Below are 27,828 nucleotides of genomic sequence, written 5' to 3' on the forward strand. Positions count from 1 at the left end.
AAATTATATTCAAAGTATGTGTAAACTGATGTCCTTCGAAAATGTAGGAAACCTAGGAATAAATAAATGTATGGTATTAAATTTATTCGATTATTATTCGCAGTAAAGGTAACTCACATCGAGGGGAAAATGAGGAGGATAAGTGTGATTCGAAGCGATGTGGAAGAATACACTGACTGTGACTTGAGGTTCGGGATACGCTGGAGTGGGTACACTCCAGAGAACTTGGTATGTATAAATTTCAATATTATATTTATATTGAAGACCCATGAAGTTTACATGGAACATCCAATCCTTCAAAGCCTACAGGAACACTGTATAAAAATATTCGTCTAAAGATTTATTATAAATAAAAATCTTTATATATCGAAGTCTTACTGATAATGCATTCCACGATTTCATTTCATTTGTCACAGTTTCTAATCCATTTCGTGCGGTCAAACTGCCACACGTAGGCCATTCATTACCGAAATAGCCTAATTTCCGTGTAGTTATACCAGTCACATTGTCAAAAGTAAGTTCACCCTGTTAAATTCTGTATTTGAAAATTTCAACATTGTAAAATTAGATGGAAAGAATTTTTTACAAACCAAGTTATTGATTATCTTGAATGCATTTAACGTTGCCTGATCAACGAGTCTTTTAATAAAGTCTGTTGTAGTACGATAGCATTGATACAAGTGACCGTCGGCTTCAGGCGTGATATTATATGCTGAGTGTTTACGCAAAAGCATATTTACAGGACGTGAAAATTGGAAAAAGGAATATTTTCTTTGAGTTTCAAAAAATTTATTTCACCGAACTTACATATGTCATTACGTTCGTGTTAAAAAAAGAAATGACAAAATCGACGATTTGGTGCTTCCGCTCGTGCGTGTTTTTTTTAACGTCTATGACGATTACTTCGCGATATACATACATACATACGTCTATGATTGTATACAAGATACACGAATAAAACGCACGATACAATTAAACTATACGAAGACTTGAATTTAGACAAATAACTGTCTGTAATATATGATACATTAAAATTTATGTTAAATTAACAGTCATTTTTTGTATTATTAGGATGATCATGCTGAGCTCGTGCCGCCTTTGTTGATGCTTCCAAACCTGTAACAGCTGCTAAAACTTGAAATAAGCTTTCCATCAATCTACTAAATATTTCTGACATTTCATCATCCTTTCGTGTAACCACAAAAATATCTGAAAAAAATTTGATAATTAATTTTTATTGTATAATATTTTTAACATAAAATACATAATATTCTAACAATTTTTATTTTACACAAAATATAATATTTATTTTAGGATGATTTAGTGTATGATTCGGTATATTACCAGATCTATCTTGTCCTAAATATTTGCAATACATATTAACAGCAGTCGTTACGTCATCATCATCATGAAAAGGATCTCCTGGCCATTGAGCTCTATGCAGCCTTACAGCTTCAAGCGCAGGACACCAACGTGCGTTTCTAAGTAGTTCTGCGACACGAGCAACTTCTTCCACAGCACCAGTGCCGGGTAAAGGACTAGGACTAGGCGTTGGAGTTGGTGTCCCCCTTTCACTCTCTGTACTCTCTTCAAGTGCTCTACTCAGAGCAATCTTCATATTCGCAATTTCTGCGGATATATCTAAAAGCGGAATTTGTACGTTTCGTGCAGCATTCATGAGAGTACCTAGCATCTTATTTGAAGCTTCGATTAATAATAACAATTGAAGATGAAGTTTATAAAGTGCTCTGCCTAAGTCTAAGAGCATTTCTTCAAGGCCTGTCTCTGTTGTATGACCACCACCTAATGCTTGGAGTTTCGCCGCTGCTTTGGCTGCTTCCAGGCACTGAAAAATTATATATTAGTGATAATTACATATGTACATATATTTAATAAGCAATTATTTACTTCGGTAGCATGATCTTTTTTATCAAGAAATGTCTCAAGATGCTCTTGAATTTCTAACATTCCAAATCGCAATGATTCATTTAATCTTTGATTTGCGAAAATTGCGATCGAAAACCAAATTAAAGGTGGTTCGGCTTTTGAACTACTAAGTAGTTCTGCATGACTAGATAAGTGATAGCCTAATTGAGTGGAGGCAGGACTGCCGTTACACAATAAGGCACTAGCTTCTCTTGTAAGAGTGACCGATTTACTGCTTACATCCTGATAATAATAATATAAGATATTAATTTATCAATATTAAAATACATATAACTGTAACAAACAATATAATTACCCTTAAAATTCTGCTCAATAATTGGAAGAAATCTAAGGTATTATAAAGGGATTGCGTGATTAGATTTTGAATCTGTTGGCGCCAAATTTCTTCCGCGTCATCTCTTACAACTTGTCTAAAAGGCATTAACGCTGACAGATTTGGTGATGCATTACAAGGAGTCACATCTCCTAAATCTCCAGCACTAGAGCCACTGCACATGAAATATGAACGAACATCAATAAAACTGATTTTTTGTTTGGTTTAATAAGAAACTTACGATGTGTCAGACCTTGTCGAAGAATCATGTCGAGTACGACTAGGTATTAAAGATAGGGAGGACGGTGGGAACATTCCAGGTATATTGTTTGCTTCCTGTCCTGCTCCAGATCCACCGGGTACTTCATCTAATGGTGATTCTGAACCAGCTTCGTCATCTGATGACTCTTCCGCAACACCGCGCTACAATTTTGATATTGTATACTCTGATTCTTATCAATTTATTGGAATTATTAAAAAAATTTTTATTTATTTACCCGACTGGTGTGTTTACTAGATGATTGAGTCTTTTCACTTAAACTTTCTTCAAATTGCCTTAAACTTGGTTCTCTTTCTTCTCCCTCGCTGAGAGGACGACGTCTTACTCCCCAATTGAAATTATCTGTACTCTCACCCTATAATACATGAATGAGATATTTTTTATTTTAAAACCAAGTTGATTTATATCAACAATATATGCATAAACATGTTCAAATGAAACACTCACCTCAACACTTTCGCTTTCATACTCAAGAAAATCGAAGTCTTTAAATACGCCAAATTGTTCGTCGTCTCTTCTTGAACCTCCACTCAAATCGTTATTTGCACCAGAAACTTCTTCCGTTGAAGAAGCCATAGATGATTGTCTTTCCATTAGATCCGAACTTTGACTGAATATCACCTGTGTTATAAATGTTTAATCTTTAGTTAATAGAAGGAATCATGAAAAAACGAGAACAGGGACTTTGTCTGACACATCTTAATTTCTGTCTTTACTATGTGACAATGCTGTGAACTTTAGCGATTATTGTGCATTTACGTGTTCATTACTGAACTCTTTTATATATGTTTTATTTCAACTGATATAGCGATAACGTAAAGACTGCAATAATGCACGCGTACATTGTATCCTGATACACCATTTTTCATACAATTAACATGCTACACAAAAATCTACTATACATAGATAATCCTACAGATAATAGAGACTTTCTTTCGTTTTCAGAATTTTGTGCAAGTTAGGTATTTGCACGAAGCATGTTAAAGCGTGAATATAATTGATAGGACATCACATATGAAAATAAACAGATTCTTTTTTACTCTCGTGATAATGAGTGCAGACTGCATTTAAAGAAACCTGTTACCTTGCTATATAATGTCATTGAACTAATGTGTTCATCCTAAAAAGGGGTACACAACCAGAATCAGTTAAAAGATATGATATTTGGTTGAAAGCTATTGGAATGAAATATATGTAGCACAGACAAGTTTTTAAAAACAGTTTCTCTCCAATATAAACTTACAGATGGGCTCTTTGGTAGTCCAACTCGTTGACCGCATGTTGTTAGAAGATTTACCAAACATTCTCTAACACGACCCTAGAATATATATATTTTATTAAATATCATATTTGTAAATTTTATGTTATTTAATATTATTTGCCAAACCTGTGACATCCATGGTCTTTTCCAACCGGAAACCGCATTACTGTCAGCTGGCGAAAGAGATAATGAACATCGGGGAGAACTAAGTGATTTTTCTTCAACTCCTTGACGTATTAACCACCGTCTACCAATTACGGGTGTTTGTGATAAATCGAACGTGAAATCCATAGTCCTTCCTATTTACGAATAGAACATAACAATTCAATTTTATTACAAAGAACTCAAACAAATATTAAGTATAATTAATATGATATTAAATAATACAATTTAACAAATAAATTTTACCTTTTCTAAAAATATGTATTTGAAAAAAAATAAATCGATAAAAAAGTTCACAGAAATTTAGATTTATTTGAAGCGTGCTATGTGGTAATAAAATTTAATTTTGATTAAAAAAATAGTAACTATATTTTGTAAACAATTTACAATTTACTATTATTATTATTTTTATCGCAACCTGAGCATCGTCAGATAAGCAATCCATGCAGTGAGCGTGTTCCGCATTGTAAGAGGAAAAACAAAACATAATAATTTTTTACGTTCACATCCATGCAAAGCGTATATTAAAAAGTAGCGTTTTACCGGGTAATTCTTTTTTGGTGAATATCTCGGTATCGGTGAAGCTTGGATGTGGAGATGATATTGAAGATTCCCAAGATGATCCATGTACTGATGTAGGTGGTGCTACTAATGTTGATGATCTTGTTACTACCAGCTTCAATATTTTAAGGGCTTCTTTCCAGTGGGGACCCTAACATTACATACATTATTATCAATCACCTGCTTATGAGAAAGCTATATATAAGTATTGTGACTTATTTCATTTCTTTGTTTGAAATGAAATTTTAATCATACCTCAACATATTTTGAAATCACTCTCAGAAGTTCAGTGTTGATCGGTTGTGCTGCTTGTGAAGCTAAATCAACATAATGTAACATACAATGTATAATACTAAGCACAGGTAATGCAACACTTCCTGGACCTTTCTCCAATACTTCGACCAGAAAAGCAAGCATATTGAAACTGAGATGAGCGTATGTATCATATAAATATTTGACAACACATTTAGTCCACTGAAAACTTTCTTTACTAAAAGTACGTCGACTATATAACGTCATGACAGTACCTAAATTTTCTAATTTTTTTCCTTTCTCGGCGCTCACCTATAAATGAAGATACATTGTATCCTCCTTATAAATAAAAGTACATACGAAGTTACTATAACATATAATAATACTTACTTGTGCAATATTTTCTGCGCTTCTAATACACAATTCATTAGCGTCTTCATAATTTAAAAGCATATAGGGAAGGAGCGAAACAACGTTCATCGGAAACGCGAGGCTTTGAGTTGGATCAACAACTGGCAAATCCAATAATGGAGTAAACTGAGATAATAATGTTACGACAGGTTCATATGTATTGGGACTAGTACATCCTTTTAATAATAGTGCATGTACACCAGGAAATGAGTTCCATCTTAGCTGCTGTTGTAATTTTTCAACTTTATCTCTAGCATCTGGTCGATCTAATGGTAATCTATGAAGTACGCGACTAAGCAGCCTCAATGCCAAAAGAAATTCATGCTCGTAATCCGATTCAAGTAAAGACACCGATAACCAGAATAGCTGTGCCAGAATAGTCATTTTATCATCTTGTGTTGCTGAATCACCCAATAATTTAAGAGATTGAGCCGATCTCGAGCGTGAAAGATTAGAGTTGGGATATTTATTGCATCTGTTATCTAATTCTATAAAAAATATTCGGCATATTATATATTACAATTTATGTATGGCTATTAATGAAAATGTCACATACCTTTTATTTCACTTGCTGCCGAGTTACCACCACTTGATTTTTTCATACAGTAACTGACTGAGTAACTGGTACTTCTTGTATGACCACCTTGATTTAAGTGAGAGAACATATGTGGACCTGCTGGATATCCATTACCTCCTCCTGGACTTCGTTTTCCACCAATTAAACCACCCGAAGCTGGATCTTTATTATTTAGATTTGGAGTAGACTTAAATATTTCTTTCATAAAATCTAAAGGTCGGAAGTCGGATTCTAGCGAATCGACAGCTGCTTCAAGTGTCAATAATAATTCAGTTACATAGCCCTATACACAAATTAAAGGAATAGTATTGTAGCCATTATAAAATTATTTATGTAAATATTACAAAAAGATAGATACACCATGTACCTGCATATCTTCTCCTTGTTCGGCAACTGTTTCTACCAATCTAGATAAAATATCAGATAACATTCGAGATGTAATAGGAACTCGTAATGCTCTGAATACTTGAAGAGATCTCCCAGCATAATGTCTAGATGAACAGGATAGACCTAATTGTAATGCAGTTTGTGCCCAACGTTGATTAACCAGAGCATGGGGTAAGGAGTCTCTAAAAACTCGCAATATATGTCGCAATAATACTGTTAATTGTTCAGCACTGCGAACCCACCATACTTTGGCAGTCATATCTTCATAGTTCCACAATGGTTGATTTATTCTATAGAAAAACGTCCAATTTTGTAAAAATATTTAAAAAAATATATCTACTTATAAACGTACCGAGATGCTAAGAAATTGATCAAAGATTTGATTACATCTTGGATTGGCATGTTCGGACCCGGTTGTGGACCAACCCAGTTATTTGCGTCTTCTGGTGTGACAATAACAGGTGGCACCGTATTCGATGAATTTGAAGTTGAAGGCCAATTATTGCACACTGATGACTCTGTAAAATCAACATTGCTGTATTAGTCTTTTTATATTATCAACAATACATACAATCACAGTAGATGTTAACTCCTCACCATATGCATGAGAATTCGAATAATCTTTACAGTTGTCCACAACTGATTGATTTGTGTGATTCATTGATAACGGAGGGGTAGATGTTGAGTTAGGGATAGGTGAATGAGTAGGTGTTCCATTATTAGAAGATGGAAAAGGTGGTGGAGGAGGAGGAGGTGGTGGTGGTGGAGGTGCTGAATTGAATATAGACGATTCCGGTGGAAGAGGTGGTGGAGGTGGCGGCGGCGGAGGCGGAGGTGGTGGAGGAGGAGAAGATGAAGGTGGAGGTGGTGAAGATGATGGAGGAGGTGTTGTAGAAGGTGGTGCTGGAGGTGGACCGTACAGATAACTGTCAAATTCTGGATCAACCTCAGTGAAGTTGTGTTCGAGTATTGGTAAAGCTGGAGTAGAGAGACCTAAGCCCAATTGTTCAGTTTTTGATGCCAATAGTACCCGTGCTACGCCGAGATGATCTCGATGATCGCCGAGGACAACCAACAAATTTAACAAAAGACAACGACAGTGATCCCTTACGAGAGGTCTTGAATGATCCAAGCCAAGGAAAACTATATGTAACATTAAAGGAACATGGATAGCCCAGTCAAGTTGTATGCCATCGACAACGACGTCAGTCAGCAGCATAACGGCAATGTTGCACCTGAAATTCATAATCGTAATAGTCATTGCAATGAGGATGTTCTGAGTATGTTACAGAATGATTATTTATTTTTAAAAATAAAAATCTATTTATAAAAGTTACCCTAGTGTACAAATTAAATAGAACTATATATAACTATCCTTACCTATGGAATCCACTTATAGGTTGCGAACTATCTGGTAGGTATTCCGTCAAAGGAGCGAAGTATCCACCATATTCAGGCATTGGTAAAGGATGTGGCTGTGGAATATCAAACTTTTCTCCACCGCAGGAAATTTTTCCATTTACTCCTACGGGTCCGTTTCGTGTGCCGTAACAAGATTCATCTGTAGTCAACTACAATCAAACACAAAATATCGGGTAAAAGGCAGTCGCAAAGTAAATTGAAGCATAAAGTCAATAAGGAAGTTAATGTACTTCGGCTTCTGTTGTAGGAGTGGACAAATCATCCGGAAGAACTGGCGGACCGCTCGCAGTCCGTGTCTTTTCCGCTCTTGGGGTTTGAAATCCAGCGAGTGCCCGTAACGCAGTATCAGATTTGGAACTATAAAGTAGAATATATGAATTAATTACATGAATTAAGTGAATTAATAAAAATATGTTATAAACTATTATGCCTGATATAAATCTTACCCGGTTTTAACAGGATCTTCGCCTGAGTGCCTTTTAGTATGAATGGTACCTTTTTCAACGCCCAAATCACGCGGAGGATTTCCAGGATCAGCAACTGGAGCATCGCTGTGAGAAGAAGCTTTTCTCATACTAGTTAATCTATAGAAAGGTGGAGTTTCGGTTCTTTCGATTAAACAATTTAATGTTTCGACTGTTTGTAATTCAGTCATCATCTCGTCAACTAAACGATCTGGCCGGGCTCTGGCTAAATACAAGACAACACGCTTCGCCTAAAATATAGAATTAATGATTTAATGACTTAGATAAAGGTAATGAGTTTTCTAATTAAACAATGACATACGTATGGAAGCAGTTCCTGTGGTGCCATCCCTGAGACGATGATTAAGTAACGAATGATTACTTTTAAATTGTTAGGCCAACAACCACATAGAGTTGCCCAAAGTTCCTCCGTCTCTTTAGGATGCTCATCAGAAAACTATATAATAAAATTTCTGTTGTTATGCAGTTAGCCGTAATTTCCTTTCATATACGATACCTTTGCAGTTATATAGAATAAATTGTTCAAAACCATCTCCGTTGCTTCCGCACTACCCCAACCCTCTCTGCGTGCTCCACCGCGAGACATATCAGTTGCATAGTACTAGACATACGAAAATTTTAGATATTTATTTGTTTTAATTTAGCATTAAGAATATAAATATGTAACAAACAATTGTATATTAACAAAAAAACTTCACCAATCATTTAAAAAGTATATTGATCAATAAGAGCATTAGTAAAAGAAGTAAAACCAAAAGGGGGCGTAGCTCAGACGGTAGAGCGCTCGCTTTGCATGCGAGAGGTACCGGGATCGATACCCGGCGCCTCCAGGAATTTAATTTTTTTTTTTATTTTATAAAAATTGGATTACACTAATACTAAAAAATGATAAAGAAAGAAAACTAAACTAAAAGGAGGAAGGTGTAGCACATATATATATATATATAGTGGTGAACTCGCTTTGCATGGGAAAGGTATCGGGATCCATATATGGCACCTCCAGACTTCACTTTTGATCCATCTATCAAAATTGGAACACTCTGATATTGCAAAATGATACAGAAAGATAACAAAATCGAAGGGGGCGTAGCTCAGATGGTAGAGCGCTCGCTTAGCATGCGAGAGGTACCGGGATCGATGCCCGGCGCCTCCAAAATATATTTTTGCTCCTTTCACTACAACTGGACTACATTATAAATCTACAATGACAATTTAAGGAAATCAGAGCAAAGGGGGCGTAGCTCAGATGGTAGAGCGCTCGCTTAGCATGCGAGAGGTACCGGGATCGATGCCCGGCGCCTCCAGACTTCATTTTTGATCCTTTTATCAAAGTTGGAACACTCTGATATTGCAAAGTGATAAGGAAAATTAATAAAATCGAAGGGGGCGTAGCTCAGACGGTAGAGCGCTCGCTTTGCATGCGAGAGGTACCGGGATCGATGCCCGGCGCCTCCAGACTTTATTTTTGATCCTTTTATCAAAATTGGAGCATGCTGATATTGCAAAATGATAAAGAATATCAATGAAATCGAAGGGGGCGTAGCTCAGATGGTAGAGCGCTCGCTTAGCATGCGAGAGGTACCGGGATCGATACCCGGCGCCTCCAAAATACATTTTTGCTCCTTTTATCAAAATTGGAGCACTTTGATATTGCAAAGTGATAAGGAAAATTAATAAAATTGAAGGGGGCGTAGCTCAGATGGTAGAGCGCTCGCTTAGCATGCGAGAGGTACCGGGATCGATGCCCGGCGCCTCCAAAATATATTTTTGCTCCTTTCACTACAACTGGACTACATTATAAATCTACAATGACAATTTAAGGAAATCAGAGCAAATGGGGCGTAGCTCAGATGGTAGAGCGCTCGCTTTGCATGCGAGAAATACCGGAATCGATGCCTGGCGCCTCTAGACTTCACTTTTGATTCTTTTATCAAAATTGAAACAGTCTGATATTGCAAAATGATAAAGAAAATTAATAATATCGAGGGGGGCGTAGCTCAGATGGTAGAGCGCTCGCTTAGCATGCGAGAGGTACCGGGATCGATACCCGGCGCCTCCAAAATACATTTTTGCTCCTTTTATCAAAATTGGAGCACTTTGATATTGCAAAGTGATAAGGAAAATTAATAAAATTGAAGGGGGCGTAGCTCAGATGGTAGAGCGCTCGCTTTGCATGCGAGAGGTACCGGGATCGATGCCCGGCGCCTCCAAGATACATTTTTGCTCCTTTTATCAAAATTGGAGCACTCTGATATTGCAAAGTGAGAAGGAAAATTAATAAAATCGAAGGGGGCGTAGCTCAGATGGTAGAGCGCTCGCTTTGCATGCGAGAGGTACCGGGATCGATGCCCGGCGCCTCCAAAATACATTTTTGCTCCTTTTATCAAAATTGGAGCACTTTGATATTGCAAAGTGATAAGGAAAATTAATAAAATTGAAGGGGGCGTAGCTCAGATGGTAGAGCGCTCGCTTTGCATGCGAGAGGTACCGGGATCGATGCCCGGCGCCTCCAGACTTCATTTTTGATCCTTTTATCATAATTGGAGCATGCTGATATTGCAAAATGATACAGAAAGATAACAAAATCGAAGGGGGCGTAGCTCAGATGGTAGAGCGCTCGCTTAGCATGCGAGAGGTACCGGGATCGATACCCGGCGCCTCCAAAATACATTTTTGCTCCTTTCACTAAAGCTGGACTACATTATAAATCTACAATGACAATTTAAGGATATCAGAGCAAAGGGGGCGTAGCTCAGATGGTAGAGCGCTCGCTTAGCATGCGAGAGGTACCGGGATCGATGCCCGGCGCCTCCATGAATTTTTTTACTATAAAGCTTTTAATTTAAACTTTGTAAAGTAAGATTTAAACTAAGTAGGAAATTTGCAGAAATATCTTTTAATTATAAACCCAGAATATTTTTCCATCATATATTCCATTAGTATTGAATTTCGATAGTAATCATTATTGGCTATCCGTAACTGTTCATAAAATGGCCTTCTCTAAATATATGTGTAATAACGTTGTTTTCTCCTCTAAACATGTATAAAATTAAGAATGTTTCTTTCGTGTATAATACCACGATCTTCCTATGAATTCTATTACAATTGTATACAAATGATATTTAAATTGTTCATAAACAATCTTTGTTGAATATAAATTGCATAAAGTGCATTGCGCATAAAATTTCAAACCAATTGAACTAGTCGTCAATAGTATCTGAATAGCATGTAAGTAGTACAGGAGTAGTAAATGGCAGTCAGCCGAATACCGTAGCTGACGTCTGACATCTCTTATGTTATACTACTGAATTCTAACTTGTCTAGGAATTCCTTATTTTCGATATAAAAATTAATTTCTCAAGGAAGGTAATGAGAGGGGGCGTAGCTCAGATGGTAGAGCGCTCGCTTAGCATGCGAGAGGTACCGGGATCGATGCCCGGCGCCTCCAAAATTTGTTTTTGATCCTTTCACTAAATTGGATCACACTGTTGTTCCAAAATAATACTTGAAATAAACCGGTTTAAAGGGACGTAGTTCAGATGGTAGAGCGCTCATTTAACATGCGAGAGGTACCGGAATTGATCCCCAGTGCCTCCAAATATTTTTTAACAATTAAAAAATTAAACTCTTTTCCATATATGATAAGATGCATACCAATAACATTTATCGCGGCATTGTTAGCATTCCACTTAAAGCTTTGATTAAGTTGCTACAAGATTAATTTTAAATCCATGGTAAATAATAGGAAGATTATTTAATAAATAATCTATGAACTTTACCTGATAATAACTCAATGGATTGGAGGGTGGTGGTACATTTGGGTCCACTAATTCCATGTTGTGTAACCAGGGTAACAAATATTGCAATAACAATTGTCGAACTTCTCTTCGAGCTGTTTGAAACCTGTGTGTAATTTCTGCAAATAGTATATAATGTAACATTAGTCTTATATATTTGTTAACCATTTCTTTTAATAAGATATTGATTGATTTAATTCGTAGTACGGTATTTATGTCTGTTTCAAAACTATTTTTGCAAGAATTACTCATGTTTCCTTACTGAATGGATTGAAATATTGATTATTGCATTTTTAATTAACATATAATAACATATAATTACGTATAATTAACGCATAATTAAAGTATACTGTTGAAAGAACCATGTACTAAATTCGTAATATAAATATCCTTAACAATTACTTCAATGCATTATTTGATAAGTATGTTGCCAAGTGAAGTGCAGAAAGAAAGCATTTCTGTTTTTGCTTTTTATTAAGTATATATGTATACACAGAAAACGTGGTCAAACAAAAGAGATTACATTTGAACGTGTAAAGTATCGTTCAGAATCCATTCGATAATATCGTTTATCATTGTTCATTGGAAATGTTAATCAAAACGAGTAGGACAACGTATATTTTCTGTACAAATATACAAAGTAAACTAGAGAAAGAGGTATTAGGCTGAGTTATAAATGGATGAATTATTTCTAGCTGTCTGCTAGCAGAAGGCTTGAACTGTCTAATGGACTTCTGCCTAAAATGTTGTACACAATAAACACTAAGAAACAGAAACGAATGTATTTTGTTTATTATTATGATAAATATAGATTCTAAAAATTATATTGCAATGATCAATAACAATCATCATTTTGTACCAATCGTTATTTCGTAAATAATGAGAAAATATTAAACTTAGAAATTCACGCTGATACGAAAAATAAGAGAAATAATTGCGAAAATAAACGTTATAAATAATATCATATCGATGCATCATCCAATTTGTATCAATAAGTTTATATAAAATATGAGTATCTGTTACACAGGGCAATCAACATGACTATAATGTAGGATATAAATGATACAAATTACAATGGATAAAGATATAGTAATCTCGTTTCTCTTTCTCACATCTTACAATAATAATTGAAAATGAATATCAAAAGACTTAGTCTGGCAACTGATTAAACCTCTAATTAAAATAAGAAATTATTCCAAAAGAATATAAATAGCATGATGGCTTTTTTTAAACTGTGTATTCATAGTCAATATTTTCTTCTGAAATGATTATTAAAAAACATCTGAATCTTTTGTTAAAGTAAAGCTACAAAATCATTTTTGTTACAATGAAAAAGAAATTTACCGCTGAACATTGGCATCGTCAGCTCCGGATGAAGTTGAGCAAGTTGACGAGAAAGATACATTTGATTGCGACAATATGTAGTCGATAGAAGTACATCAAGAGTGCCACCCCTAATTGTACCGTTCGAGGACATTCCGCCGATGGGATTACTTTGTTGTCCTGGTGCAGAAGTAGCTGTAGTTGATGAGCCGCCAACAGGGTCATCCTGACCTAAAGCAAGTACCGGTGGAATTATTAAGGACAGTGCTTCGCGGCAAAATAACTCTGAAATTGATGGGGAAGAGTGTAATTAATGTTCAATACAGTTTTATTGCGTTAAGGAAGCGAATAAAACTACGAGATGCTTTTAATGAAACCAATAAGAGGAGCCAATTTTAAACTTTATGAGAATAAAAGATACATATGAAATATATTCCACAATCTTTAAAACCACATATTTCAAAACAATGTAGAATCATTTAAATATTAAAACTGATTAACTAAAGCACGTGAAGGAAAAACTCTAGCTTTTCAATCATATTTAGAAAAAAGTATTCCTTAGAGAATCAATACAATTTAGAAATTTAATATTATATTATAATTACATTATTTATTATATTATAATATATTATATTATATATTAAATTATATTATTATAATTATATTATAATTGCAGAAAGAAAAGTGTAAATCTACACGTATTATAATTAGCAAATAGAGTAACATTTTTTAACGATAGTGTCGGTAGAAGTTATATAATATCTAATATCATATGACTTGCATTTGATAATAAATATGTTATCTTTTTGCAAAGTGTTCCACGTAACATGTAAGAATTCATATATCGGTTTGGTGCGCAGAAGCTGGATTGGACTTTATCAGGAACGGTTGCCGATGCACCATGCAGAAATAGTCGAGCTGGCATCTCGATGTATACTACTTAACTTTCCCGTTCGTTATCCAGAAGAGTCTTTTTTTAAATAAACAATTCCTCAAAGCATCTGTCATCGATAAACATTTTTAGTACCAATAATACGTGTAAAAAAAACTATAAAAATAAAAAGAAGCATTTAAAATAGTGTTCCTATTCATAAGTTTTATTGAAACTGAACATAACAACAACGAATATAACTTATTAAAATTATAAACAAATAAACTGTGCGCGTACTTTTCACTGCAGTATAGTGGAAAAAGCATTGAATTAATTAAAGCAAAAGTTGTGCTGTAAAATAAGATAAAATAAAATAAAATAAAATATGTTAGTTCAAAGGATTAAAACGTTTCGGTAATCATTCAGTTCTATTTACCATAGCTTATGTGAGAAGTTTTAATGCCAGAAATTGAATATTTCGTTTAATGAATGATAATTTAAAATTGCGCTGAATTTTCTAACTTGAAATTATAGCGAATCCTACGCGAGTGACATGCACTTCTTCGTGAACCTTTGAAGACGTCAAGAGAATTTGGCAACACTCCAATACAGTTTTTCGTAGAACGTTAAACAAATACCGTACGTTTCTATTCGCGATATGGAATCGAATAGATTGCTTCAAAAAGCTAAGAAAGAATTCATCTACTTAAATCAAAGACTGGAAAAGCATAACAACTGAAAAAATTGAATCTCTTTGATAAATTAAAAACATGTTGGTGCTACGAAGCAATTAAGAGGACCACTATTTTACGATAATGATAAAATATAAGAGAATACTCAGCGTTACAATCCTGATTGATAAAAAATTAATTTTAGAAAATTCAGTGATTTTCTTCCAAATGAAATTTCCCAACAATTATTATCGCGTTATTTCTTTATTTAAAATAGTATTACTAAATATTCTTCTAAAAGACGATTAGAAAAATAGCAAGTCCAATATGCTGCACGTGGAAAATATAAATCACACGAAAATGTATTCGCATCTGTGGGATGTCAATTGATGAAAAACGAAAACATAAAAATATTTTTGAGCGTCACGCGTTATTGCGAACGTATCCTGCATACATACGATCAAGATCAATCACTCTCCCTTGTTTAAAATCATCTTGCGAAAATGGTACACGTGCAAAGAGACCTCGTGGAGCTCGACTTAACGGAAAACATATTACGTAGCGTCCAATTATATTACACCCCGATTCTAGTCTACTTTGGTTCACTGGGGAATTGCCTTTCGGTAATCGTGTTTTTTGGAACGAAGCTCTGCCAGTATTCCTCGAGCATTTACCTCGGTGCATTAGCCATAAGCGATACCGGTTTTCTGGTATCCGTTTTCGTGGTTTGGCTAAATATGGTAGAGGTTGGTCTGTTCAATAAGCCAGGTTTCTGCCAATTTTTCATCTACTTAACGACTCTTTGCAGTTTCGTGAGCATTTGGCTCGTGGTGGCATTCACCATCGAAAGGTTTATTGCCGTGGAATATCCACTGTATCGTCAGTCAATGTGTACAGTGACTAGAGCAAAATTGGCAGTCGCTATATTGACCATATTGGGACTTATACTGTGTAGTCCGGTTTTATGGTTTTCAGCACCGCGATTAGAGTCTAATGAGAAAGGAAACGTAACAGAGTGCCATTTGGCGGAAGGACTGGAATCTTGGGCGATTGTTTACAATGTGATTGACACGGTATTAACGTTTGCTATACCGTTCACGGTGATCATTATCCTGAACGTGCTGATTGCACGAGCTATTTATAGACATATTAAAATTAGAAAATCTCTAACCAACGAACCGCGTATCGTGAAAGAGAGACAACCATACGCTCAAAGTTTCCGGAACAATTTGGCGCAGACCAAGATCACCAAGATGTTGCTCGTTGTCTCTAGTGTTTTCCTCTGTTTCAATCTACCTGCGTATGTTTTCAGAATTCACGCTTTTTTACATGTATGTACAACCAAGAAGAATTGAAACGATTAGCATCTATGTATTAACGTAATTTCATCAATATTGGATGTAAAAAACATAGTTTCAGGAGGAAAACAATACATCCAGATCAGTGGAATTGGCGCAACAAGTTTGTAATTTATTATTTAATACCAACTTTGGAATTAATTTTATCTTGTTCTGCGCAACAGGACAAAATTTTCGAAGAGCGATACGCTGCATGTTTTTGAAACGGTTCCGTAGAAGAAATGTGACTATGACTCAAGTGTCGAATCAAGGAAAGCAAAATGGTACATACGAAATCGATAACATAAAATCAACGTTGATAGTCATTGCTTTTATAAACAATATTAATTCATTCGTTGATTTATGAAAATCATATTTATTCTCAGGTTCAAATTTTGCACGGTCTACTGCGGGTGCAACAGGTCAACATGCGATTGTATTTACGGAACCATGGGAAGAATTTCATGAATTAAATGTAGAGTAAAGCACTTTATAATAATCTAAGAAGTTATATAGTTGATATTTTTGAAGCTACGTTCAGAGATATATTTTTACGAAAAATTTCAGATATAAATGTAATGTTAACTTTTCGTTAGAAGGCTGAAATGAACGAGCAATTATAAACTTACTGGTCTCCGGTTCTGTAGCGGGGAGAGGACCTACGTTCCCAAAAAATCTTTGATCCAACAATTGAAGAAGTTGGAGTGCTGCATCGTGAACAGGAGCACGGGGACAACCCGTACTCATTAGAGTAACATTAATGATGCTTGTATAATGATCACAAGGATACTCTCTATAAACATTAAATATACTTTGTGTTATATTTATGTACTAAAGAAATGACCAAATCTTTTTGTATAATTAATAATAATTAATTAATAATAATTAATAATAATAATTTGATATCATGTCTAAAAATAAATTTTTCATAATTTAAGATATCTAAATATTTGATATCTAAATATGTCACTAACCTTGCACTAAAAATTGTTGCTAAGGCAAGGAAACAACCGTCAGCTACTTGTGGAGCACCAGTGTAACATCGATCGACTACCCAATCGAGAAGTGTTCCAATATCGGGGTTACATTCCAACAATAAAACTACTGTTTCTCGAGCAAGCGCATAGATCTAAAATATTTTTTCAACATGTAAAATTCCTGAAGACAACTTATCAAACGTAGAAATCGTGAATATTCTGAAATTTACTTTTTCATCCTTGCTTGCCAGTAGTAAATCTAGCCATTGATAAAGTATTGCTCCTTCTTCAGAAAGTGATTGTGGATTGAAACACGACCCACAACATAATAGACCGCTCATAGCTTGCAACGCTGAAAGTTGTAATTCTGTACAACACTTTTCCTCTTCCTGAAGTGAAGATGTACTAGCAAGCGGTCGTCCATAAGGACCTGACCAACTAGCGAATAGCATAAACAAGTTCCGTCTCAAGTCTCTTTTCAATAATGTGTGACATGTCTCCACTAAAATACAAGAAATATGAATTACTACAAATGTTTACTGTAAATGTGTTTCTATGAATAAGATACTTACATGAAAAGCTCTTGATCATTTTTCTGATGAAATTACAGAAATGTAACTTAATATCACGCACAGCAGGGGCTTCTTTATCAGTTTCGTTTTCTAAGTATAAACGGGCGCCATCGATGTACTCAACAAACGTGGGATGAAGCGATTGTGTTTCTCGATCTAATACTGCTGGGCTATAAAAATATATGAAATTTAATAAAGGGAATGAGATAGTGATGATTAACTATGTTAAAGAGATCGATTACTAACCAAATACCGAACGTTCCATATTCAGCAATCAATTCCAATACTCTCACTAGTTGCAATCTCAATGCATCTCTTCGTCTTCTACGTCTCATATTTTCTTGTTTACGATCAACCGCCTCACGGATGTAAAGAACTAATTCTTCCATTAAATCTCTGAAAATAATGATCATCAATAAGGATACTTCATGCTGAACAATTCATATATTTACTTACTTTAACGCATCGGCATTTACTTTTCCGATTGCTTGCACAGCAGCATCTCTAACATCTACTACTTCACATCTCAATAAAGGTACTGTTAACTTATATAAAGCTGCAGGACTTGCATTTGTACCAGGTGATTTGTTATCACCTCGTTCAGCAGATAGACTGTCCGGCGATGAACTATGAGAATATTCAAATTTTTCATATATTAAAGTCTTTTAAAGTTGAACTGTTACAAACATGTAAATCGTGCGCGACTGACAAGTTTAATTTCCGATTAAAGCGATCGGGAACGGTCGTAAGGCTAGATAGAAAGAGTAAATAAAAATATATATTCATGTTAGCAACAGCAGTTTGATCAGAGAGCTAAAAATCTTGCAAATAAAGAAAACAGTCTCATAAAAAGATTGTGCAAATTACCAACGACCGTTTAATCCCGGGTGACTTCGAAGCATCGTCGTTCGCTATGGTTAATTAGGCTCACCTGGTCCGCTTATGCCTGGTGTAGATGCCGGAAATGGACGGAACGGAGAAGCGACCCGGCAGGGTCTGTGCCCCACCGAGATTCTCCAGGCTCTGACTCAACTCCTTACTCATGCACAACACACCAAACTCCACCGTATGCTGACCACTAGAGTATGCAATACAGTGTACCACCAATGCTCCTTGTATCAAACATTATTTACTGCTCAGAAACTACTACTCTAAGGTCCAGATGTACATGTGCGAGACAGTGACGAATGGCATGCGAGGTAAAGAATGTTACAGGAAATTAAAGCGAAGAGATATGCGCACAAGAAAAAGATGTGCAATATTGAATCCCGCTCCCGAGTGCAAAGCGCGCCTTGGTAGAAATTGGTGCTCTTCTATTTTATATAAAACACCTTATTGTTACTAATACGATAATGGAGTCCTAGAGGTGATAATATGCATAGTTCATGTGAGAGTAGACAATCTTGCAACGTATCAGACGTTAGAAATATAGATGCCACGTGCGTGCCACAACAGGATATGCATGTTATAATAAAGAATCATATGATTCACAGAGTTCTACACTTTAATTATTATTGTAATGGTTTATGAGAAATACACATCGATATATCAAATATTTCCGAGGTATACAACAGACATAAGCAGACATGACCCCACACCAATTAATACCAAATAAATTTAATTCCACCTGATAATCATTATTTTATACACGCCTAAAGCTCTAATAATTGAGCTGTAAACTGCATCATTTGTGATTTTGAATTTGGCACTAATTTGTGCAAATAATATGAGTTTAGGACTATATGACGAATACACCACTAATGTTTATTGACCTCTTATGTTTTAATATAATGTCTTCAATATATTTTAAATAATAACATAAAATGGTACGTTATGAGACTAATGTTCCTATAGAGATATTTAAGCACGAACTTACCTTAGGCTGAGATCTGGGCTAGCGCACCGTACAACAGGGCTTGGCACTGGTGGAACAACTCTGTATCCAAAAGTTAGATAATTTTTCCACACATGCATGTACATATCTCTCTCATTCACAGGTTTCCGAACTGCGGTTGAACTTCTTAATAGAGAAGCTCTATTGTCATTTACAGGTCTAAAAAATTAAAAATAAAGACTTTTACTTTTGTACAGTTATAAACATATAACTTTTTACAAACTTTAGTATGGTCTTACGTGGGATCAATTACTGAGAACAGTGAATTTATCCGGGTAAAAACGATAGGCCACGAATGTGCTACAGCAGTGGGACATAATGTTAGCACTCTATCTTTCTCTAAAAATGCAAACAAACAACTTCCCCATGGATCTGCTCCATTCAAATTTAAAGAAGAAGAACTTTTTGTACTAGTATCATCATGAAGACCTGTAATTTTACATTATATATTAAGGGAGATTATATGTTTGGCCAATATAATTAAGATAATTATGTCACTATCATCATCACCTGCTGTCCATACACAACTACTTCTTTCAGCTATCCACTGTAGATCAACGTTAGAAGTAGAAGCAGCTGCTGCTTTTTCAGCAGGAGGTAACATATGGTAGCATTTCTCCAAAACTGTTGGACAACAAGCATCTATTACATCGATCACAGGTTGATCATCTTCTAAGCCTCCTAAAATGAAATAAATGCTTGTTCAATGTTTGACTTCTTTGTGTTAAAATGCCCCGATGTTATTGAACTTACCTAATGTTTTCAATAAATGTTTAACTTCACGTAATATATGAACTGCTATTCTTCTAGGATAAAGGCGACAATTGCAAAGCATAACTAACGCAAATCCTTCTACTAGATGAAAAACGCTAGAAACAGGTTCTATCTTTTGTCCCGATTCACTTTTCTTAATGTTACTATCTACGCGAGTATTAGTTCTTGCATTATCCACTGATTGCTCCTTAGATCTTATACTAGGACTTGTTAGTGCATTTTTCCAACTCGTTAGAAGTTGCAAAAGCATTCTTAAACCATTATCAACAAGTTGCGGAAAAGTGTCTTGGACATCTCTGGCAAGAAATTGTGTAAATCCAAGAACAACATCCTGCCTCCAGTCGGGAAAATCTAATACTAAGGTTTGTAGACTTTGATATGCTAATCCACGAAGTTCTTCATCCATGTGGACAGTTAAACGGGATAACAAATCAACTAATTCAGCACCAGTCATTCCATCAGGTATTAATCGAGGAACTGCAGCAACGCAAGTTCGGAAAAGATCTATCCTAGGTTTTCGTTCTCCGGTAATCATTTCATCTGGTTCCTTATTCATATTTTGAGTGCTTGTCATCATAAGAGGTCTACCATAATGAACATCTAAAGCACGTAGTATATCAACAAATACTCGTCGAACATGTGGAAAATACGAAGACATTCCTATACTTCTTGCTGTATCTTCTGTTAACATCTAAATTTTATAAAATTAAAATCTTTATTAGAAATATTCAGTTAATTATTTAAATTATATACACAATCTATTTGCCATACTTACCTTATTGAGAAATGTTTTTTTAACTCGCATAGTATTACCGCTTGGTAATACTCCCATCGTACGCGGCATAGGTGGTTCTCCTTCTTTTTGTTGTAAACTATCAGCTACAACCAAAAAAGCTCGAAGTCCAATACTCATACGTTCAGGAGTTAAAATTATTTTCACTGGTCTACCCACGGATAACAAATCAAATACTATTTCTCGCATTGCAAAATCCAATCTTTCCTGTGCAATGAATTGAATGATTTTTACAAAAATATTCAGTGGGGTATCACGTGGCACTACCGCTTTTGAACCTTTCGGGAACAGAGAATTTACTATACTTTGTAATCTACTTTGAGTAGCTGAATTACTTTCGCATTTAATACGTATCATGTATACCCAAAGTAAACGATATAACGCCTCTGAAAAATAAACAGAAATGTTCAAACTATTTTATTATAATATAAAATCTGCTTATATAAAAAATTATTTACATACCTAAAGCAACACGACACATCTTAGGATCTCGATTCTTCAAATGCGATAGGCACATTGCTAGGAAGTAATGCCAATTTTGCAAAAAAAATGTTTTTTGACTGACACATAACAAACAAGTTACAAGAGGAAAAAGAGCCAGTCTATGTTTTGACTTTGTACACATATCTAATGTTGTAGAATATAACATTTCTACAAAATTCTTTAGACAAGGTACATTAACTTCATTTTTGACAGCCTGAAATATAAAATTAATACCATTTATACATGTTAAAATTTTAATATAGATATTAGTGACGTAATGTTATAAGCTTACAGCTGCAACAGGAACAAGTATCTCTACGAAAAGTCCAGCCAAAGCATGTTTGACATCTTTATCTTTTACTTCCAAAAAATATTGCGCACACTCTTGCATAAACTGAAATGAGGCCTCAAATTCTTCTATTGGTACCATCTACAATTTTATACATATATACAGAATACATACAGAAACTTGTATAATAAAAATATTTAAAAACAACTTTTGCTTTTTAATTACCTTTACTCTAAAAAATTTCATTCCCATTAGTAACGAAATAATACTCTGTGTAGTGTGAGGTCCTGGTTCCTTAGCACGTAATTCTTTCAATTCGACCATAAAACGTTTCCTAACTGACATAAATCGAGACTGTGCAAGAACTCCTATTACTTCTGCATAAAGATCAGCAATGATATGAATGTTTGCTGCATTTGGCTCATTTTGTATTCTGTAACACAATCGTAACCTTCTATAAAACAGTCTGATATTTTATAAAATTTGTATTGTATTACGTTCTTACCCTTCTCTGTATTTGAAATGTTTGAAAGCTATATTTTCTATGTAAGTTACTAAATCTTCATGACCAGGATGAAATGGTAATTGACGTAAAACCTCTATTAACATTAAACAAAATATAAATTCTACTGCGAGATCTCTTCGTTCCTGAAGTAAATCTGCTTCACTTCTTTCAACTGTCTCTACACTTCCAGATACTATTGTATACATGATGCTGAAATAGAACACTTATTTTACAATTTTCATAACTTTGATATTTAAAACATGTTTTTACCTTTTTCCTTTCTGATCTTCTTTTCCAGGAGCAGGTTTTCTTTGATCGCTACCTTGATCAACTAATTGACGTTCATACCAATTAAAAAGTGCTCGTAAAATAGAAGGTAAACAATGTTCTGCAACTGAACCAAATGCAGATAACAATTGGTCAAATTGTGGATCTTCTCCTCTTTGTAAAACTTTTGAAAGCGGCTTTTCCTGTAATATATTTGTTGTCAAAAACAGACCTTGTCTAAATAATAAAATTAATTACATGTTCTGTCATCACTGCTTCCATTTTTTTTTCTGCTTGAGTGGTGAACTCTGCAAACAAAGTACGCATCACAAACTCTCCAGGTCTTAAATCCATATCTCCTATTTGTTGTGATTTCACTGTTTCCTTCTGAGCACCCCAAGGTAACACGACAGTTATTGCACTCACTCTACTGGAACTTGATTCTAAGAACACCAATAAACTTCAATATTTATTTATATTTCTTTAGCCAATGTTATATGAGTTGTATGCTGACCATTGCCAGAAACTGAAGTACTGGCAGTGTGAATGCTAACAGCATCGCTACTTTCTCCTTGCGTTGCTCCATGAACAGTAAGTAAATCTTGATTGGGTTCAGGTACACTTTGAGATGATTCTGCTGCTGCTTCATGTAATCCTTCGCCATGTACGGTCCTGGCTTCAGAGGCTTCTGATAAAAATGACAGGTTTAGTCATTGGTAAATTTATATATTAACTGATTCTATAATTTATTTAATAGAAGTATAAAAGTATATTGTTTTAAACACAAATATTTTGTATGATCATGTCTAGAAGCTACTACTACAAAAATATTCTCAGTTCTAACACTATTAATTCTGTATGATGGTAGAGACTAATAGATGAAGCCCCATTCTGTAACGTAACAGATGCCCACAATGAACACTAACTTAATTATATTAAGCTTGATAGCTACATTTTCAGTGCACTAAAATTTGAAAAATTTAATGTATATGAAGAATCAATGAAGAAGATCACAGCATACCAGGTTGTGCCTCATTTCCAGGAGTTGGTTGAGTTTCACCTCCTAAAATATGAATTAATTCATTTCGTGATAATCTTGATAAATATGTAAATCAGATAGGTACATATTAAAATATAAAATATATATATATATTCAATTTAAAAAAACAATTATAGGCTATAAATACCACATTTACTAACCTTCTGTCATATTGTCTATGTATGCCTTGCTTTCAGGCAACATTAATACATACTAATGTCATACTGTAAATACATAGCGTTTTCATTCTAAAACAATAAAAAAATTATGTTATGTAAGATACTTCTTTTAATATTTACTTTTTCCAAAAATAAAAAATATAGGAGCAGTATGAGATATATAAACACACACACACACGTGTGTGTGTATGTGTATGTGTATATATATATATATATATATATATATATATATATCTTTGTTTACTTCATTCATTCATATATTAACTTGGCGACGCTAATATATATGAACTTTCTAACAACAATGTTTATACAAGTCGGAATTAAAAAATAAGACAATCATATTTTTATTTCCACGTATTGTCATAAATATATTATGGAATTCAAATATTTTAATTCTTTTACTTGCACAAAATAATACTACGAGATATGTGAAAAATACAAATTGTTTATTTAAAGCGTAATAAAAGTCTGAGAGATTGCAGGAAGCCATAACCTGAGACAGAAAGTGACATCATTATAAATTTATGAAACAATACAAAAATTTCACACAAAAGTTTACACTATCATTATTATTAGACAACCACTACATAATTGAAAATCGTGAAGAAGAAACATGTTATTTACCGCAAAATGCCGTAAAATCGTAATTTAATTGTAAGTCTGACGTTTCATAAATGTCCGGCTTGATTCGTATGTATTCGTCACTTCACAGTTTCATATTCCACACGTTCCTGCATTTAACATACTTTGCAATACTCCACTAGAGGGTGTTAGATCTAATTATTAATAAAAAAAAAAGTTCATTGGGAACTGTATAAAATATGTATAATGTTTACTCGTGCTTTTCAATATTTTTAAATATATTAGAGACAGAGTATACATTAATTACATAATCTAAATTTTAAAGTTTGGGTATATACTCTAATTGTATATCATGGATAACCTTATTGTATTTTATGTTACAAAATATAGTAAAATAGCTTATTTATTATTACTCTTGGTTTGATCTTAGTTTGGATTAGATTGGATTTATTCTACTGTACCAACTGTGGATACTATGAAATGTCACAGAAACCATAGAATAAATTGTTAGTAGCTTCTTGTGCGTAAAATGACCTTGACACTGCAATGAAGCACTTTGAATATGCTGTTAATTCTAACAAATCAATCATTTGAGAAAAGTTTCTTTAGAAGTTTTTCGTACTTCTACAGTGAATTAAAGAAATATAGAATTTTATTAGTTCTGCAGTGACAAATAAATGTACTATTCGCTTAGCTCGCCTTATTTGGATCGGGTAGAGAAACATTAAAATTTTATTTTGTACATCGTACATGTATAATCGGTACATTGTGCAATTAGAAATATCAATCATATTTATTTTTACGTAATTAATAATAGACGTCCTATTCGAAAGGCAAAAACGATAAATGTTTTGAGCATTACTCTTAATCAGAATTTATGTATTTTTATATTCATATAATATATTATTGTTCGTATAATTTATTTACATCATCTTATATACGTTTAAGGTATTTGTAAATTAATTTTCTTAATTTTAATAGCTCTCAAATGTTGACGATATGTAATTTAGTATATTATCTATACATGACTCAATATTTAGGAAACTTAGCCTTACCGAAATAAAGATATTCATCATTAAAAATGAAAGTTTTAACATAAAATCTCTATAGGAAGCCTCTGCAAAAGTGACATTTTGATTAATTACAGAAAAACCGTTCTCTCAAAGTTGTTACAGAACTAATATATTTTACAAAATGGCCATAAAAAACCTTTTGTAAAGAAAAATACAGCTCCAACCTCACTGTTTTGAATAAAAGTAATGAGAAATATGTAACATTAGTAATTTTGGCATCTAAAATGTTGTGTTTATTATAACGTGAAGTTATTGTTTTGCCGATTTCTGAATTGTTTGTTAGTGCGCGCGTGCAGGAAATACAGACAGTCAAGAAAGTTCTTCCGTTTTCGATAGAGAAAGAATCTTAGGCATGCGCGAAGAATATGGCTTTCGATTCTCTGGGCGTTTTACTTTTGTGGGATATGCATTGTCGCGCTACAAATACCTTAAATCCTGTAGATCTCTATGAAGTAATAAAACCACTTCGAACTGCTTTCAGGTGCATTGACCATCATGACTTCAGTTATTACACTATGTGCAGACTGCCGCATACGCCATCAAGGTCGTTATTTAATCCAATCCACACACTTAAGTTCCACGTTGCAAGTTCGATATAGTAATGTGTTAGAGCTTGCAATCGTTAACTTTCTATGTATGCAACTGAATGACGCATATACGTATGTATCTAATGGGTTTTCTTCTATTCATTCTAATTTCTTTTTAGTATTATATGTCGATTTGATAATAGTTACGTAACATCGTCTGCAAGTTAGGAAGTACTCTGTGATGGATAATATATTAATGCATTAATAAAAATTTTGAATTTTTATTCATATATATCTTCACAGTCGTCAAATTACTGATGGTAATGCATAATATGAGCCACACGAATCATTCTGCTTCTGCATGTGTTTGTGTGTAGATAATCACAACAGTATATCAAATATTATCACTGGACTCGGTAAATGTGGAATTTCCCGTTATAACCGAAATGTCAGTGTGAATCGACGAAGATAAGTTAGTAGTAGTATGATAGAGTTAGGCATAAATATAGACAAATATTTTGGTATAAAAATAGATGATGATATATCTTGAAATTTTTTAAGTGTCCTATCACAAAGATGTTACCTCTCTAATATCACAATACGAATTACGATTACATATTATGTATTTATAGTATCCTCAGTCACTTTTTGTTACTATTCAATTATTCATCAAATTGGAAACACAATGGATAATTATTATATACAAGTTACAATTTCCTTAAATGTTTAAATAGATATATCGAAAATAGAAATTTATACGGAAGTGCCAGAACCTTTAAAAGATACAGTCGATTACCAGTGTTACGATTAAAATTATTGTACGAGTATTTATGTGCCAGTATCCATAAGTTTATGCTCGGCTGATATCAGTTGATATGATTAATTCTCACTACGAATACTTGCACGCGCAGTGAAATTTACATGATGTAGACAAAGGACATTTTTAGCATTAGTCTATTCTCTACAAGGTCCACTGCGTATGTACGTGTCTTCAAGGTGTATAAATACACTTTACTTGAAGTTACTCCATTGAACCCTGGCGTTGTGCTTCGTAACATACTGGCCGTACGCCAGGGTTACGCAAGTCGCGCCCTGTTGACCTCCTTCTTCATGAGAGATTGACCTTGTATTTCGTTCTTGTATCTTAAACAGCGCAAACTCGAAACCACCCCAAAGACAATCACGGTACAACACATGTACCTTATCACAATTGTATTTATCAAAATTTTCTGCTTGTATTAATAAATGAAAATATAAAAAACGTTGATAATAAATGTTCTTATCGATGAGGATATAACTTGATCTATGTATTCATATTATATATACATGACCATTACCAAAGTGTAGAGATAACGATCGATCGGTATGATGGAATTGTACTGTAATACCTGCCTCAAATCGAATAGGGTCACATCAAATTGTATAATACAAAACTCGATCGGTCATTATCCTTGACATAATGTTTTCTTCTTTTTCCCTTCAATGTAATTTTCTTCGATTTTATAGATCGCTCCAGCAGTTTTTAACATTAACGATTGTTGCAAATGATATTATAGTTATAAGAACGTTTATGTTAAAACTAAGTAATGTTGCGATTACATAAAAATGATAATCAAGGAGTGGATTACATTAAAGTTAAGGTAAAGATAACTTGTCATTAGTTATTCCTTGCTGAAATAGGAAAATATTATACCCTATTACTATCTGGAGAACCAGTAAAGATGGATGTATCAGGCGGGTATTTCAAATATGCACACAACTTCTTTATGATATTTCTTCCTATAATTTGTACAATTCTTTGTGAATTAAGATATGAA

At 34.2% G+C, this 27,828-nt stretch overlaps 2 protein-coding genes, 1 long non-coding RNA gene and 13 other non-coding genes across 24 annotated transcripts in view; 15 read left to right on the top strand and 1 right to left on the bottom strand.

Moving 5' to 3' along the window:
• Window positions 1-27,828, top strand: part of LOC132916529 (uncharacterized) — a 142,980-nt gene that overhangs the window by 34,079 nt on the left and 81,073 nt on the right. The window lies entirely within an intron of this gene.
• Window positions 768-24,893, bottom strand: LOC132916504 (protein furry). 7 transcript variants are annotated; one of them, XM_060976571.1, is made up of 46 exons: window positions 24,873-24,893; window positions 23,812-23,898; window positions 23,633-23,674; window positions 23,126-23,299; window positions 22,870-23,054; window positions 22,615-22,814; window positions 22,345-22,554; window positions 22,065-22,272; window positions 21,843-21,980; window positions 21,530-21,764; window positions 21,050-21,453; window positions 20,254-20,965; window positions 20,011-20,181; window positions 19,740-19,929; window positions 19,483-19,659; window positions 18,538-18,684; window positions 18,063-18,233; window positions 17,853-18,002; window positions 17,607-17,776; window positions 17,265-17,536; window positions 17,032-17,186; window positions 16,687-16,850; window positions 13,200-13,409; window positions 11,838-11,974; window positions 8,555-8,659; window positions 8,360-8,494; window positions 8,020-8,288; window positions 7,804-7,930; window positions 7,532-7,722; window positions 6,749-7,386; window positions 6,504-6,669; window positions 6,132-6,441; window positions 5,744-6,047; window positions 5,167-5,675; window positions 4,780-5,088; window positions 4,507-4,675; window positions 3,928-4,100; window positions 3,784-3,858; window positions 3,625-3,660; window positions 2,988-3,161; window positions 2,758-2,895; window positions 2,502-2,683; window positions 2,243-2,435; window positions 1,909-2,169; window positions 1,345-1,846; window positions 768-1,209 (listed from the first exon to the last, which is right to left on the bottom strand). In XM_060976571.1, exons 2-46 carry the CDS (start codon window positions 23,852-23,854, stop codon window positions 1,046-1,048), a joined length of 9,795 nt encoding a protein of 3,264 aa, XP_060832554.1. In that variant the 5' UTR covers window positions 23,855-23,898; window positions 24,873-24,893; the 3' UTR covers window positions 768-1,045. The 7 variants fall into 7 exon arrangements, with proteins under 7 accessions (XP_060832554.1, XP_060832555.1, XP_060832556.1 ...); XM_060976572.1 differs by lacking the exon at window positions 24,873-24,893 and adding an exon at window positions 24,454-24,554 and having other exon boundaries at window positions 23,126-23,296; XM_060976573.1 differs by lacking the exon at window positions 24,873-24,893 and adding an exon at window positions 24,454-24,554 and having other exon boundaries at window positions 2,514-2,683.
• On the top strand, window positions 8,816-8,888 carry Trnaa-ugc (transfer RNA alanine (anticodon UGC)). Its single transcript has one exon. It is a non-coding gene; the product is annotated as a tRNA-Ala (tRNA).
• On the top strand, window positions 9,139-9,211 carry Trnaa-agc (transfer RNA alanine (anticodon AGC)). The gene has a single exon. It is a non-coding gene; the product is annotated as a tRNA-Ala (tRNA).
• Window positions 9,290-9,362, top strand: Trnaa-agc (transfer RNA alanine (anticodon AGC)). The gene has a single exon. It is a non-coding gene; the product is annotated as a tRNA-Ala (tRNA).
• Window positions 9,441-9,513, top strand: Trnaa-ugc (transfer RNA alanine (anticodon UGC)). The gene has a single exon. It is a non-coding gene; the product is annotated as a tRNA-Ala (tRNA).
• Window positions 9,592-9,664, top strand: Trnaa-agc (transfer RNA alanine (anticodon AGC)). Its single transcript has one exon. It is a non-coding gene; the product is annotated as a tRNA-Ala (tRNA).
• Window positions 9,743-9,815, top strand: Trnaa-agc (transfer RNA alanine (anticodon AGC)). Its single transcript has one exon. It is a non-coding gene; the product is annotated as a tRNA-Ala (tRNA).
• Trnaa-agc (transfer RNA alanine (anticodon AGC)) lies at window positions 10,045-10,117 on the top strand. Its single transcript has one exon. It is a non-coding gene; the product is annotated as a tRNA-Ala (tRNA).
• On the top strand, window positions 10,196-10,268 carry Trnaa-ugc (transfer RNA alanine (anticodon UGC)). Its single transcript has one exon. It is a non-coding gene; the product is annotated as a tRNA-Ala (tRNA).
• Trnaa-ugc (transfer RNA alanine (anticodon UGC)) lies at window positions 10,347-10,419 on the top strand. Its single transcript has one exon. It is a non-coding gene; the product is annotated as a tRNA-Ala (tRNA).
• On the top strand, window positions 10,498-10,570 carry Trnaa-ugc (transfer RNA alanine (anticodon UGC)). Its single transcript has one exon. It is a non-coding gene; the product is annotated as a tRNA-Ala (tRNA).
• Window positions 10,649-10,721, top strand: Trnaa-agc (transfer RNA alanine (anticodon AGC)). Its single transcript has one exon. It is a non-coding gene; the product is annotated as a tRNA-Ala (tRNA).
• Window positions 10,800-10,872, top strand: Trnaa-agc (transfer RNA alanine (anticodon AGC)). The gene has a single exon. It is a non-coding gene; the product is annotated as a tRNA-Ala (tRNA).
• Window positions 11,434-11,506, top strand: Trnaa-agc (transfer RNA alanine (anticodon AGC)). The gene has a single exon. It is a non-coding gene; the product is annotated as a tRNA-Ala (tRNA).
• LOC132916505 (neuropeptides capa receptor-like) lies at window positions 14,067-16,791 on the top strand. Of its 3 annotated transcripts, none has more exons than XM_060976579.1 (4): window positions 14,067-16,051; window positions 16,140-16,341; window positions 16,444-16,532; window positions 16,654-16,784. In XM_060976579.1, exons 1-4 carry the CDS (start codon window positions 15,224-15,226, stop codon window positions 16,678-16,680), a joined length of 1,146 nt encoding a protein of 381 aa, XP_060832562.1. In that variant the 5' UTR covers window positions 14,067-15,223; the 3' UTR covers window positions 16,681-16,784. The 3 variants fall into 3 exon arrangements, with proteins under 3 accessions (XP_060832562.1, XP_060832561.1, XP_060832560.1); XM_060976578.1 differs by having other exon boundaries at window positions 14,068-16,051; window positions 16,134-16,341; window positions 16,657-16,791; XM_060976577.1 differs by having other exon boundaries at window positions 14,071-16,051; window positions 16,134-16,341.

This window comes from Bombus pascuorum, chromosome 2 (genome assembly GCF_905332965.1).
Source record: "Bombus pascuorum chromosome 2, iyBomPasc1.1, whole genome shotgun sequence".
Classification (NCBI taxonomy): Eukaryota; Metazoa; Arthropoda; class Insecta; order Hymenoptera; family Apidae; genus Bombus; species Bombus pascuorum.